We start from the raw sequence: 15,697 nt of genomic DNA on the forward strand, positions 1-15,697 counted from the left end.
TTCACATGATAGAACAGTAGAGGGAAGGGGCTTTCAGGTCTCTACTGAAGCAGCAAGCCATGTGTCTAGAAGCCCTGTGTGTCTAGGAGGCCCTTGGTAAAGGCTTGCTGAATGAGTGAATAAATAAATGAATTTACATTATAGTAAGAGGGAAGGGTTTGCCTGCATGTTTCATGTGTAAAGACAAGCACATGGATCCTTTAGAGAAGAAAACATTACTTGTGGTTGGGTTGTGATTTATTGATCAGGTTCTTATGTTGCTAGTCCATTAATTACAGCACCACACTTTTTCTTCCAAAGGGCAAAACAGATGATGAAGGGCAAATTAATTATGAGAGAAAAGGAGAAATTTATAAAGACCTTGTCACACTTTTAAAAGAAAAATCAGCAATATTTTCAGAAAATATGTCTAAACAGGTAAGTTTTATAGTCTCTTTTGAACTTTTATATCACCCTAGTTTTTGGCTGCAACTTTCTGTAGTATAAAAAAATTGGACACTAATGCTGCCTTGTTTGGGACAGTACTTTCAATTATTGGAGTGTTTTCCACAATATAGTATAAAGTAATACATGTTGTAAATGTAGCAATTTAAGAATGTTTCTGGTTTCCTTTAGGTGACAGGAATGATATTTCAAAGTGCTTTCTAAATAGGACTTTATCATTTTCTGTTTTGAATTAATTACACTGAGAAGAAAGGACTCAGTCCTGGCAATGAACCCTTCATGTTTTGATTATTTTCATCCTTTCTGGGGATCCTGTGATTACTACCTAGTTGGATTGCTTTGATAAGTGTGTCAACTACATGTGCATAAGAAGTGTTTATGTCTCCCATGGTTTATAAAATAGTGCTGAACAAAGAAATCAGTCAATGTGATATTTTGTTAAATAAAATTTTGGTTGAAGCTGATGTAGGTAGAAAACAAAATTCTAAGAATACTAACATGATCCACTTCGGTTCTGGGCTGATTCTCAGGCTGATGGCAGCTCTGTAGACCCCCGGCAAGAGCTCGTTGATCAGGTTCATTGCGTTTCTGCTGCCGCTGCTTCTGCTCTATTTTCTTGCCAGACTGTTATTTAGCGTGGCTCCTTGTCATCATTTCATGAATTCTTTTTGTTTGCTGGTCTTTGATCACCTGTTTCCTGGATCTCAGTTTTCCATTGTTGTTGTTATTGTCATAAAGCACATATATATGTAAAATACAAAATGTTCCATGTTAACCATTTTAAGTGTACCATCCAGTGGCATGAAGTACATTCACAAAGCTGTGCAACTGTTACTACTATTTCCAAATCATCTTCATCATCTGAAACTAAGCAACAACTCCATTAAGCAATGACTCTTCCTTCCTTCTCCCCCTCAGTTCAGTCAGTTCAGTCACTCAGTCGTGTCCGACTCTTTGCAACCCCATGAATTGCAGCATGCCAAGCCTCCCTGTCCATCACCAACTCCCGGAGTTCACCCAAACCCACGTCCATCAAGTTGGTGATGCCATCCAGCCATCTCATCCTCTGTCATCCCCTTCTCCTCCTGCCCCCAATCCCTCCCAGGATCAGAGTCTTTTCCAATGAGTCAACTCTTCTCATGAGGTGGCCAAAGTACTAGAGTTTCAGCTTTAGCATCATTCCTTCCAAAGAACACCTAGGACTCATCTTTAGAATGGACTGGTTGGATCTCCTTGCTGTCCATGGGACTCTCAAGAGTCTTCTCCCACACCACAGTTCAAAAACATCGATTCTTCGGCACTCAGCTTTCTTCACAGTCCAACTCTCACATCCATACATGACTACTGGAAAAACCATAGCCTTGACTGCTGCTGCTGCTGCTAAGTCACTTCAGTCGTGTCTGACTCTGTGCGATCCCACAGACAGCAGCCCACCAGGCTCCCCTGTCCCTGGGATTCTCCAGGCAAGAACACTGGAGTGAGTTGCCATTTCCTTCTCCAATGTGTGAAAGTGAAAAGTGAAACTGAAGTTTCTCAGTTGTATCTGATTCTTAGCGACCCCATGGACTGCAGCCTACCAGGCTCCTCCGTCCATGGGATTTTCCAAGCAAGAGTACTGGAGTGGGGTGCCATTGCCTTCTCCTAGCCTTGACTAGACGGACCTTTGTTGGCAAAGTAATGTCTCTGCTTTTCAATATGCTATCTAGGTTTGTCATGACTTTCCTTCCAAGGAGTAAGCATCTTTTAATTTCATGGCTGCAATCACCATCTGCAGTGATTTTGGAGCCTCCCAAAACAAAGTCAGCCACTGCTTCCGCTGCTTCCCCATCTATTTCCCATGAAGAGATGGGACCAGATGCCATGATCTTCGTTTTCTGAATGTTGAGCTTTAAGCCAACTTTTTCACTCTCCTCTCTCACTTTCATCAAGAGGCTTTTTAGTTCCTCTTCACTGGCTCTTGGTAAACTCTAACCTACTTTCTGTGTCTATGCATTTACATAGTCTACCTATTTCATATAAGTGGAATCACGCAATATTTGTCCTTTTGTGTTTAGTATATTTCACATACCATAATGTTTTCAAGGTTCATCTGTGACGTGCCTGTATCTGAATGTCATTCCTTTTAATGGCTGGATGACATTCCATTTATGTATGTACCAAATTTTGTTTCTCTGTTCATCTTTTGATGGACACTGGGTTTTCCACCTTTGGTTATTGTGAAAAATACTATGAATATTGGTGTACAAGTATCTCTTTGAGTCCCTGTTTTCAGTTCTTTTGGGTGTACACATCAGGGTTGATTTTCTGGCTCATATGGTAATTATGTTTAACTTTTAGAGGAACCACCAAGTTGTTTTCACATCAGCTGAATCATTTTACATTCCCAATAGCAGTGTATGAAGATTCCAGCTTCTTTACATCCTCACCAACACCTGATCTTTTCTCTGTATTTGTGTTTACTATAGATATCCTAGTAAGTGTGAACATGGTGTATCCCATTGTGGTTTTGATTTGCATTTCCCTAATAATTAGTGATGTTGAGCATATTTTCATGTGCTTATTAGTGATTTGTATATCTTATTTGAAGGGATATCTGTTCAAATCCTTTGTCCATTTTATAAAATTAAATTGTCTCATTTTTGAGCTGGAGTTCTTTATATATTGTGGATATTAATTCTTTATTAGAAGGTTTACAAATGTTTTCCCTTTTTCTGTGGGTTATCTTATCTTGATAGTGCCCTTTGGTATACAAACATTTTAAATTTTGATAAAGATTGATTTATATTTTTTCTTTTGTTACTTGTGCTTTTGGTATCATATTTAAGGAACCATTGCTAAATCTGTCATAATAAAGATTTGCCCTTAACTTTTCTACCTTTCTACAGTTTTTGTTTTAGTTCTCTCAAGTTTAGGTCTTTGATTCATCTGGAGTTAGGTTTTGTGTATAGTGTTAGGGTCTACATTCACTCCTTTGCATATGGATGTTTGGTTTTCCCAGCACCATTTGTTTCAGAGATTCTTCTTCCCCCACTGAATGGTCTTGTCATCCTCATTAAAAATAAATTAACTATAAATTTCAAGGCGTATTTTTAGGCTCTCAATCCAATCCCATCGGTCTGTATGTGTATCTGTATACCAGTCCCATACTCTTGACTATCATAGCTTTCTGTTAGTTTTGAAATCAGGAAGTATGAATCCTCGAACTTTGTCCTTGTTTTTTCAAGACCGTTTTGGTTATTTGGGCTCCCTTGACTTTCTATGTGGATTTTAGTCTTGGTTTTACTATTTCTGAGAAAAACATCATTGAGATTTTCATACGGATTGTATTGACTCTGTAGATTGCTTTGTATAGTATAGTCATCTTAATAATATTATCTTTTAACTGATGAATGTGGAATGTTTTCCCACTTGTTTATGTCTACTTTAACTTCTTTCAGCAGTATTTTGTAGTTTTCATGTAAGTCTTTTGTCTTTTTAGTTAAATTTATCCCTAAGTATTTTATTCTCTTTGATGCTTTCACAAATAGAGTTGTTTTCTTAATTTCCTTTTTGATTGTCCACTGCTAGCTTATAGACGATGGCACCCTGCTCCAGTACTCTTGCCTGGAAAATCCCATGGATGGAGGAGCGTGGTGGGCTGCAGTCCATGGGGTTGCAAAGAGTCGGACACGACTGAGCGACTTCAGTTTCACTTTTCACTTTCACTTTCATGCATTGGAGAAGGAAATGGCAACCCACTCCAGTGTTCTTGCCTGGAGAATCCCAGGAACAAGGGAGCCTGGAGGGCTGCCGTCTATGGGATCGCACAGAGTCAGACACGACTGAAGTGACTTAGCAGCAGCAGCAGCAGCAGCAGCAGCAGCATATAGAAATACAACTGATACTTAGGAGTGTTAAAATCAGAAGTAATTTTTGAATGTGAAATTCAAAATTGAATCCAGCTAATTTGCCAAATTTATTTAATACAGTTTCTTTTGAATCTTTAGGTTTTTCTACGTATAAGATCATGTCATCTGTGAACAGAGATAGTTTACATTTTTTTTTCCCATTTGGATGTTTTAAATTTCTTTTTCTTACCAAATTCCATGGCTAGAACTCTCAGAACTATGCTGAATAGAAGTGGCGAAAGTAGATTCCTGGTCTTACTCCTGATCTTAGGGGAAATGCTTTCAGGCTTTTGCTATTGAATATGATGTTAGTTGTGGGCTTTCCATATATGGCCTTTATCATCTCATCAGTTTTCTTTTTCTTGGTGTACCCCATCATTTTGGTAGTGCTTCCTGAGTAAAAGAGGCACATAGGAGGAGAAAAATTGATGGTTAGCATGTTTGAAAATATCTTTATTCTTCTCTCTTAGTTGTTGTTTCTGTAATGACAGTTTCAAAATAATTTTTTTCTTAGAATTTTAAAAGCATTTTCCTATGTGACCTGTTTGTTTTGGCTTTTCTCATAGAATGAGCCTTTAGGATTTTCTCTTATCCCTGATGTTCTGTAATTTTCATGATGATATGGTTGGTGCTGATTTCTGTTTGTTTTTCATTAATGATGACATATGTCTTTTAGAACTGGAAAATATTTTTGTATTACATCTTTAATCATTTTTTTTCCCTCTCTGTTCTCTTTGTTCTCTTCATGAGATTCTAGTTGGATTTGAGGCCTCTGAGGTTGATCTTCTGATTTTCTTTTCTGTCGTACACCCCACCCCACTTTCTGGAAATACACCTTTACTTTGTCTTCCAAACATTGTGTAAATCTTTAAAATTTAAGCTTTCATATTTTTAATGTTTTGTTTTGGGTGTTAATATTTTTTCAGACCATATTCTTTCATTTCTCTTGGGTAAAACGTAGGACTGAAACGGCAAGGTTATGTGGTGGTTATACGTTTAACTTTTTAAATGGTTGGTAAACTGCTTGCCAAAGCGATTGTAACATTTTCCATCCACTCTGTGCACCAGACTGACAGCTGTGCCACATGCTTGTCAATGAGTGGTACTGCCAGTCCTTTATTTTAGACTTTCTCTAATAGGTGTGTACCACTATCTCACTGAATTTTAATTTGCACTTCTTGAAGGGATCTTCTTATATGCTAATTGAATGTGATTCATATATCTTAAGTGGTAAAGTGTATATTCAGATCTTTTGCCCATTTCTTATTTTTTTTAAAAATTTCTTATTATTTAGTTGTGAGATATATACCTACCTATCTACATACATACACACATACATATAAGTTTATATTTTCTTTCAGAGAGGGGATTTGTAAAATATTTCCTCCCAGGGGGTGACTTGTCATTTTATCCTCCAAAAAGTCTTTCAAAGAACAAATGTCCTCAATATTGATGAAGTCCAACTTACTAACTTTTTAGAGTGTTGTATCTAACAAAGCTTTACCAAATCCAGTGTCACAAAGATTTTCTCCAGTGTTTTTTTTCTAAAAGTTTTTAAATGTTAGGTTTTATATCCAGGCGTATGATTCAGTTTAATGTATTTTTTGTACATGGTGTGAGGTATGGATCAGAGTTCACTTTTTTCTTCTGCATGCAGACACCTAATTGTTCCAGCATCATTTGTTGGAAAAGAATTTCCCTTTCTTTGCCCAGTTGTCCGTTTGTATGGGTGTATTTCCACTCCACTGATCTGTTTATTTTTATATCAGAGCCACGCTGTCTTGGTTACTGTAGTCAGTCAGTCTTGGTTCAGGTATTGTCAGTCCTCCAATGTGGCTGCTGTTCTTCAGAGTTGCCAGCTGTTATGTATCTTCTGCATGTCCATTCCAATTTTTTAGTCAGCTTGTCAGTTTTTTCATAAAAACCCCAAAGGATTTATGAATGATACTGTATTGAATCTATAGATCAATTTAAGAACTGACATCTTAACAGTATTGGAGTTTCCAGGTCATGGAACTCAGTGTCTCTCCCTGTTTAATGTTACTCAGCGTGTCTCTCCATCTTATTCAGTTTCTCTCAGCACTGTTTTGTAACTTACAACACATGTCTTACACATCTCTCGTGAAACATCTGCAAATATTTCCTATTTTGGGGCTGTTGTTAAACGATAGCTTTAAGGTTTCGATTTCTGGTTATTTGTTGCTACTATATAAAATGCACTTTTGTATATTGATTTCATATCCTGAAACCTTGCTAAAGTCACTTAATAGTTTTGTCTGGTTTGTAGATTCTGAGGGGTTTTCTACATAGATGATCACATTGTCTCTGAATAAAGATCATTTTACCGCTTCCTTTCCAATTTCCATCATTTTATTTCTTTTTCTTTCCTTAATGCACTAGCTGGAACCTCCAGTATAGAACTGAGTAGACGTGGTTTTTTATTCCTTGTGGTAAAGGGAAAACTTTCAGTTTCTAATTATTGTCACCTATCAGCTTTTCATAGACGAAATTTATAAGGTTGAGGAATTTCCCCTCTATCAAAGTTGTTGAGAACTTTATTAGGATTGGATGTTGGATTTTATCAAATGATATTTCTGTACCTATTGCATTAGTCATTTTATTTTATTTTTTAGTTTAACTTGGTTAATTATATTGATTTTTGAAAGAGAAACCAGCCTTACATTTCTGGGACTACATTTGTACAGGGTGTATTATCCTTTTTATTTATTTATTTAAAATTTTAAATTTGCTAACATTTTATCAAGAAGTTTTACATCTGTTTAGGATTATCAATGTGTGGATTATCAATGGTAGATTTCTTTTCTTCAATATCTTTGTCTGGTTTGAGTATCAGATTAATACTGGCCTTATAGAATGAGTTGGAAGATTTTATCTCCCATTCAGTTTTCTGGAAGAGTGCTTAGAATTGGTGTCCTGTCTTAACTGTTTGTGGAATTCACCAGTGAAGCCATCTGGGCCTGGAGTGTTCACTGTGGGGAGATTTCTAACTACGAATTCAATGTACTTACTAGTTATAGGGCCTTTCAGGTTATGTTTCTTCTTGAGGGTGCTTGCTAGGTTGTTTTTAAAGGAATGTGTATCCCTTTTGTCTAAAGTTGTTGAACTGATTGGTGTAAATCTGTTTATAGTATTCTTTTGTTAACCTTTTAACAACTGTAGAAGCTGTAACTATTGTTACCTATCTCGTGCCTGATATATTTTTTTTTCAGTTTTTTAATTTTAAAATCTTTAATTCTTACATGCATTCCCAAACATGAACCCCCCTCCCACCTCCCTCCCCATAACATCTCTGTGGGTCATCCCCATGCACCAGCCCCAAGCATGCTGTATCCTGCATCAGACATAGACTGGCGATTTAATTCTTACATGATAGTATACATGTTAGAATGCCATTCTCCCAAATCATCCCACCCTCTCCCTCTCCCTCTGAGTCCAAAAGTCCATTATACACATCTGTGTCTTTTTTCCTGTCTTGCACACAGGGTCGTCATTGCCATCTTTCTAAATTCCATATATATGTGTTAGTATACTGTATTGGTGTTTTTCTTTCTGGCTTACTTGACTCTGTATAATCGGCTCCAGTTTCATCCATCTCATCAGAACTGATTCAAATGAATTCTTTTTAACGGCTGAGTAATACTCCATTGTGTATATGTACCACAGCTTTCTTATCCATTCATCTGCTGATGGACATCTAGGTTGTTTCCATGTCCTGGCTATTATAAATAGTGCTGCGATGAACATTGGGGTACATGTGTCTCTTTCAATTCTGGTTTCCTCGGTGTGTATGCCCAGCAGTGGGATTGCTGGGTCATAAGGTAGTTCTATTTGCAATTTTTTAAGGAATCTCCACACTGTTCTCCATAGTGGCTGTACTAGTTTGCATTCCCACCAACAGTGTAGGAGGGTTCCCTTTTCTCCACACCCTCTCCAGCATTTATTGCTTGCAGATTTTTGGATTGCAACCATTCTGACTAGTGTGAAGTGGTACCTCACTGTGGTTTTGATTTGCATTTCTCTAATAATGAGTGATGTTGAGCATCTTTTCATGTGTTTGTTAGCCATCCGTATGTCTTCTTTGGAGAAATGTCTATTTAGTTCTTTGGCCCATTTTTTGATTGGGTCGTTTATTTTTCTGGAATTGAGCTGCATAAGTTGCTTGTATATTTTCGAGATTAGTTGTTTGTCAGTTGCTTCATTTGCTATTATTTTCTCCCATTCAGAAGGCTGTCTTTTCACCTTGCTTATATTTTCCTTTGTTGTGCAGAAGCTTTTAATTTTAATTAGATCCCATTTGTTTATTTTTGCTTTTATTTCCAGTATTTTGGGGGGTGGATCATAGAGGATCCTGCTGTGATTTATGTCTGAGAGTGTTTTGCCTATGTTCTCCTCTAGGAGTTTTATAGTTTCTGGTCTTACATTTATATCTTTAATCCATTTTGAGTTTATTTTTGTGTGCGGTATTAGAAAGTGATCTAGTTTCATTCTTTTACAAGCGGTTGACCAGTTTTCCCAGCACCACTTGTTAAAGAGATTGTCTTTACTCCATTGTATATTCTTGCCTCCTTTGTCAAAGATAAGGTGTCCATATGTGTGTGGATTTATCTCTGGGCTTTCTATTTTGTTCCATTGATCTATATGTCTGTCTTTGTGCCAGTACCATACTGTTTTGATGACTGTGGCTTTGTAGTAGAGCCTGAAGTCAGGCAAGTTGATTCCTCCAGTTCCATTCTTATTTCTCAAGATTGCTTTGGCAATTCGAGGTTTTTTGTATTTCCATACAAATCTTGAAATTATTTGTTCTAGTTCTGTGAAAAATATGGCTGGTAGCTTGATAGGGATTGCATTGAATTTGTAAATTGCTTTGGGTAGTATACTCATTTTCACTATATTGATTCTTCCGATCCATGAACATGGTATATTTCTCCATTTATTAGTGTCCTCTTTGATTTCTTTCATCAGTGTTTTATAGTTTTCTATATATAGGTCTTTAGTTTCTTTAGGTAGATATATTCCTAAGTATTTTATTCTTTTCGTTGCAATGGTGAATGGAATTTTTCCTTAATTTCTTTTTCTACTTTCTCATTATTAGTGTATAGGAATGTAAGGGATTTCTGTGTGTTGATTTTATATCCTGCAACTTTACTATATTCATTGATGAGCTCTAGTAATTTTCTGGTGGAGTCTTTAGGGTTTTTCACGTAGAGGATCATGTCATCTGCAAACAGTGAGAGTTTTACTTCTTCTTTTCCAATTTGGATTCCTTTTATTTCTTTTTCTGCTCTGATTGCTGTGGCCAAAACTTCCAGAACTATGTTGAATAGTAGCAGTGAAAGTGGACACCCTTGTCTTGTTCCTGACTTTAGGGGAAATGCTTTCAATTTTTCCCCATTGAGGATAATGTTTGCTGTGGGTTTGTCATATATAGCTTTTATTATGTTGAAGTATGTTCCTTCTATTCCTGCTTTCTGGAGAGTTTTTATCATAAATGGATGTTGAATTTTGTCAAAGGCCTTCTCTGCATCTATTGAGATAATCATATGGTTTTGATTTTTCAATTTGTTAATGTGGTGAATTACATTGATTGATTTGCGGATATTGAAGAATCCTTGCATCCCTGGGATAAAGCCCACTTGGTCATGGTGTATGATCTTTTTAATGTGTTGTTGGATTCTGATTGCTAGAATTTTGTTGAGGATTTTTGCATCTATGTTCATCAGTGATATTGGCCTGTAGTTTTCTTTTTTGTGTGACATCTTTGTCAGGTTTTGGTATCAGGGTGATGGTGGCCTCATAGAATGAGTTTGGAAGTTTCCCTTCCTCTGCAATTTTCTGGAAGAGTTTGAGTAGGATAGGTGTTAGCTCTTCTCGAAATTTTTGGTAGAATTCAGCTGTGAAGCCGTCTGGACCTGGGCTTTTGTTTGCTGGAATATTTCTGATTACAGTTTCAATTTCCGTGCTTGTGATGGGTCTGTTAAGATTTTCTATTTCTTCCTGGTTCAGTTTTGGAAAATTGTACTTTTCTAAGAATTTGTCCATTTCTTCCACGTTGTCCATTTTATTGGCATACAACTGCTGATAGTAGTCTCTTATGATCCTTTGTATTTCTGTGTTGTCTGTTGTGATCTCTCCATTTTCATTTCTAATTTTATTGATTTGATTTTTCTCTCTTTGCTTCTTGATGAGTCTGGCTAATGGTTTGTCAATTTTATTTATCCTTTCAAAGAACCAGCTTTTGGCTTTGTTGATTTTTGCTATGGTCTCTTTTGTTTCTTTTGCATTTATTTCTGCCCTGATTTTTAAGATTTCTTTCCTTCTACTAACTCTGGGGTTCTCCAATTCTTCCTTTTCTATTGCTTTAGTTGTAGAGTTAGGTTATTTATTTGACTTTTTTCTTGTTTCTGAGGTATGCCTGTATTGCTATGAACTTTCCTCTTAGCACTGCTTTTATAGTGTCCCAGAGGTTTTGGGTGGTTGTGTTTTCATTTTCATTAGTTTCTATGCATATTTTGATTTCTTTTTTTGTTTCTTCTGTGATTTGTTGGTTATTCAGAAGTGTGTTGTTCAACCTTCATATGTTGGAATTTTTAATAGTTTTTCTTCTGTAATTGAGATCTAATCTTAATGCATTATGGTCAGAAAAGATGCTTGGAATGATTTCGATTTTTTTGAATTTATCAAGTTTAGATTTGTGGCCCAGGATGTGATTTATCCTGGAGAAGGTTCCATGAGCACTTGAAAAAAGGTGAAATTCATTGTTTTGGGGTGAAATGTCCTATAGATATCAATGTATCGTTTAAAATTTGCGTTTCTTTGTTAATTTTCTGTTTAGTTGATCTGTCCATAGGTGTGAGTGGGGTATTAAAGTCTCTCCCACTATTATTGTGTTATTGTTGATTTCCCATTTCATACTTGTTAGCATTTGTCTTACATATAGCGGTGCTCCTATATTGGGTGCATATATATTTATAATTGTTATATCTTCTTCTTGGATTGATCCTTTGATCATTATGTAGTGGCCTTCTTTGTCTCTTTTCACAGCCTTTGTTTTAAAGTCTATTTTATCGGATATGAGTATTGCCACTCCTGCTTTCTTTTGGTCTCTATTTGCGTGGTATATCGTTTTCCAGCCCTTCACTTTCAGTCTGTACGTGTCCCTTGTTTTGAGGTGGGTCTCTTGTAAGCAGCATATAGAGGGGTCTTGTTTTGTATCCATTCAGCCAGTCTTTGCCTTTTGGTTGGGGCGTTCAACCCATTTACGTTTAAGGTAATTATTGATAAGTATGATCCCGTTACCATTTACTTTATTATTTTGGGTTCGGGTTTATACACCCTTTTCATGTTTCCTGTCTAGAGAATATCCTTTAGAATTTGTTGGAGAGCTGGTTTGGTGGTGCTGAATTCTCTCAGCTTTTGCTTGTCTGTAAAGCTTTTGATTTCTCCTTCGTATTTGAATGAGATCCTTGCTGGGTACAGTAATCTGGGCTGTAGGTTATTGTCTTTCATCACTTTAAGTATGTCTTGCCATTCCCTCCTGGCCTGAAGAGTTTCTATTGAAAGATCAGCTGTTATCCTTATGGGAATCCCCTTGTGTGTTATTTGTTGTTTTTCCCTTGCTGCTTTTAATATTTGTTCTTTGTGTTTGATCTTTGTTAATTTGATTAATATGTGTCTTGGGGTGTTTCGCCTTGGGTTTATCCTATTTGGAACTCTCTGTGTTTCTTGGACTTGGGTGATTATTTCCTTCCCCATTTTAGGGAAGTTTTCAACTATTATCTCCTCAAGGATTTTCTCATGATCTTTCTTTCTGTCTTCTTCTTCTGGGACTCCTATAATTCGAATGTTGGAGCGTTTCATATTGTCCTGGAGGTCTCTGAGATTGTCCTCATTTCTTTTAATTCGTTTTTCTTGTTTCCTCTCTGATTCATTTATTTCTACCATTCTATCTTCTATTTCACTAATCCTATCTTCTGCCTCCGTTATTCTACCATTTGTTGCCTCCAGAGTGTTTCTGATCTCATTTATTGCATTATTCATTATATTTTGACTCTTTTTTATTTCTTCTAGGTCCTTGTTAAACCTTTCTTGCATCTTCTCAATCCTTGTCTCTAGGCTATTTATCTATGATTCCATTTTGATTTCAAGATTTTGGATCATTTTCACTATCATTATTCGGAATTCCTTCTCAGGTAGATTCCCTACTTCTTCCTCTTTTGTTTGGTTTGGTGGGCAACTCTCCTGTTCCTTTACCTGCTGAGTATTCCTCTGTCTCTTCATCTTGGTTATATTGCTGTGTTTGGGGTGGCCTTTTTATTTTCTGGTAATTTGTGGAGTTCTCTTTATTATGGGGCTTCCTCACTGTGGGTGGGGTTCTATCAGTGGCTTGTCAAGGTTTCCTGGTTAGGGAGGCTTGTGTTGGAGTTCTGGTGGGTGGAGCTGGGTTTCTTCTCTCTGCAGTGCAGTGGAGTGACCAGTAATGGGTTATGAGACATCAAAGGATTTGGAATAATTTTGAGCTGCCTGTATATTGAAGCTCAGGGGAGTGTTCCTGTGTTGCTGGAGAATTTGAGTGGTATGTCTTGTTTTGGAACTTGTTGGCCCTTGGGTGGAGCTTGGTTTCGGTGTAGGTATGAAGGCATTTGATGAGCTCCTATTGCTTAATGTTCCCTGAATTCAAGAGTTCTCTAATGTTTTCAGGCTTTGGATTTAAGCCTCCTGCTTCTGGTTTTCAGTTTTATTTTTACAGTAGCCTCTAGACTTCTCCATCTATACAGCACCGATGATAAAACATCTAGGTTAAAGATGAAAAGTTTCTCCACATTGAGGGACACTCAGAGAGGTTCACTGAGTTATAAGGAGAAGAGAAGATGGAGGGGGTAGTTAGAGGTAACTGGAATGAGATGCGGTGAGATCAAAAGAGGAGAGAGCAAGCTAGCCAGTAGTCACTTCCTTATGTGCGCTCTATAGTCTGGACCGCTCAGAGGTATTTACGGAGTTATACTGGGAAGAGGAGAGGGAGGAAGTAGACAGAGGTGACCAGGAGGATAAGAGAGAGGAATGAGAAGGAGAGAGACAAATCCTGCCAGTAACCAGTTCCTTAGGTGTTCTCCACCGTCTGGAACACACAGAGATTCACAGAGTTGGATAGAGAAGAGATGGGGGAGAAAAGAGACAGAGGCCACCTGATGGAGAAAAAGGAGAGTCCAAAGGAGGAGAGAGTGGTCAAGCCAGTAATCTCGCTCTCAGGTAAACTTGGGTAGTGAAGTTTGGGTTTTTAAATGTACAAAATTGACAACGAAAACCTAAGAGCAAAGATTAAAAATCTGTTTTTGAAGACAATGGTCTGCTTTTCTGGTTGCCTGATGTCCTCTGCCAGCCTACAGAAGTTGTTTTGTGGAGTTTGCTCGGCGTTGAAATGTTCTTTTGAGGAATTTGTGAGGGAGAAAGTGGTGTTCCCGTCCTATTCCTCCGCCATCTTTGAGGCTAGGATCAAAGACCATTCGTGCCTGATATTAATCAATGTGTTTTATTTTTTTCTTGATCCATCTGGCTAGAAGTCCATCATTTTACTCAATTCTCTCAAAGAAGTCACTTTTGGTTTCATTTACTCTTCTCTAGTTTTTTTTTTAAACCATGCATTTAATCTAGTCATACTTGCATTGAAAGGAATTTTGGTGATTTCGGATATGGCCAATATTAAGATAAAGAATTCTCTTCAGTCTACATTCATCTATAGAGAAGCTATTTGTTTTTTGGACACACATTCAGACATTTTGTCTCTCAGACACAGTGAGCACCTCTCTTAGGCATGGCAGTGGTAAGATGTTGGGAACACTCCACTTTCCTGCTCTCAGCAAAGCTTTGACACTTCAGAGATGTGTCTGTTTCTATATCCTTCTGCCTGTTTTGAGTTTATATTGCTCTTCTTTTTCTAGTTTCTTCGGGTAACAGCTTAAAGTCTTGATTTGAGAGCTTTCTTCCTTCCTTCCTTTCTACTCTCTAGTTGCTGTGTGAGGGCTTCGCATTGTGGTGGTTTCCGTTGTTGAACCCTAAAATGCTGGCTCAGTAGTTGTAGCACATGGGCTTAGTTGCCGTGCAGCATGTGGGATCTTCCTGGACCAGGAATTGAACCCATGTCCCTGCATTGACAGGTGGATTCTTAACAACTGGATCACTAGAGAAGTCCCTAGAGTATTTACTTTTACTTATTGATATTAGGGCTTAAGTCTGCCAGCTTAGTTTTATTTTCTGTTTTTTCCTTCTGTTTTCTGTTTTGTTTATCTTTTTCTTTTTCCTGGTCTTCTTTGGCTTGAACGTTTTTTTAAATACCATTTTGATTTTTCCATAGTATTTAGGTATATCTATTTGTGTAGAGTTTTTGGTGGTGGTTGTAGATATTGTGTTATATATAATTTGTCATAATATACTGGTTTGATATTTTACCACCTGAGAAAAGTATAGAAACCATGTCTTCCTTTAAGTCCGTATACCCTCTCTCATTTATATTTGTCTTTATTTTCTTCACATTGATAAACTGTATTAGACAATGTTATAATTTGTGCTTCAACCATCAAACGTCATTTAGAAAACTCAAGAGGAGGATGAAAGTCTTGAGTTGGTGATGGACAGGGAGACCTGGTGTGCCACCATTCATGGGGTCGCAAAGAGTCAGACACGACTGAGCGACTGAACTGAACTGAATGCTTTTATTCTTTCTCTGATTCTTTCCTTCCTTTCTGGTGTTGCCAACTTCCTTATTTTTACCATGTCCTTTCTGTTTAAGAACTTCTTATTCTTTGGAGGTAGGTCTGTTGGTGACAAATTTTCTTTGTTTTCCTTTATTTGAGAACATCTTGAATCCCCCTTTATTCCTAATGAATATTTCCACTGTATATAGTATTCTGTGTTGACAGTTCTTTATTTTCAGCACTTGGAAAATGTTTCCAGTCTTTCTGGCCTCCATGTTTTCTAATGAGAAATCTGCTTTTATTTTAATTGTTTCTGTCTTATAGGTAAATTTTTTTTTCTTTCTCATTGCTGTTACTTTTCCTTGATTTTGGTTTTATGGAGTTAGATTATTATGTCTCTTGATAGGAATTTCTTTGGGTTTATTCTGTTTAGGGTTTGCTCAACTTCTTGAATCTTACATTTATGTCTTTTTCCAAGTTTGGGAAAACTTCTGACATTCTTAGAGTCTGACCTTATTTCTCCTCTCCCTCTGGTGCTCTGATAACATCAATGTTGGATATTTTTTCTACTGTCCCACAGATCTTGAGGCTCTGTTTATTTTTTTTTCCAATGTATTTTCTCTTTGTGGTTCAAACTGAGTAATTTCTATTGTTTGT

At 37.1% G+C, this 15,697-nt stretch overlaps 1 protein-coding gene across 4 annotated transcripts in view; it reads left to right on the forward strand.

Annotated features, from left to right (window-relative positions):
• ODAD2 (outer dynein arm docking complex subunit 2) overlaps window positions 1-15,697 on the forward strand; it is a 172,856-nt gene that overhangs the window by 16,441 nt on the left and 140,718 nt on the right. For all 4 annotated transcript variants that reach the window (XM_015099632.4, XM_042230650.2, XM_060397453.1 and 1 more), the window contains one exon: window positions 301-417. In XM_015099632.4, the coding sequence (XP_014955118.1) occupies window positions 301-417 (117 nt within the window). The remainder of the gene's footprint in view (window positions 1-300; window positions 418-15,697) is intronic.

The sequence above is a fragment of the Ovis aries genome, chromosome 13 (genome assembly GCF_016772045.2).
Source record: "Ovis aries strain OAR_USU_Benz2616 breed Rambouillet chromosome 13, ARS-UI_Ramb_v3.0, whole genome shotgun sequence".
In the NCBI taxonomy this organism is placed as follows: domain Eukaryota; kingdom Metazoa; phylum Chordata; class Mammalia; order Artiodactyla; family Bovidae; genus Ovis; species Ovis aries.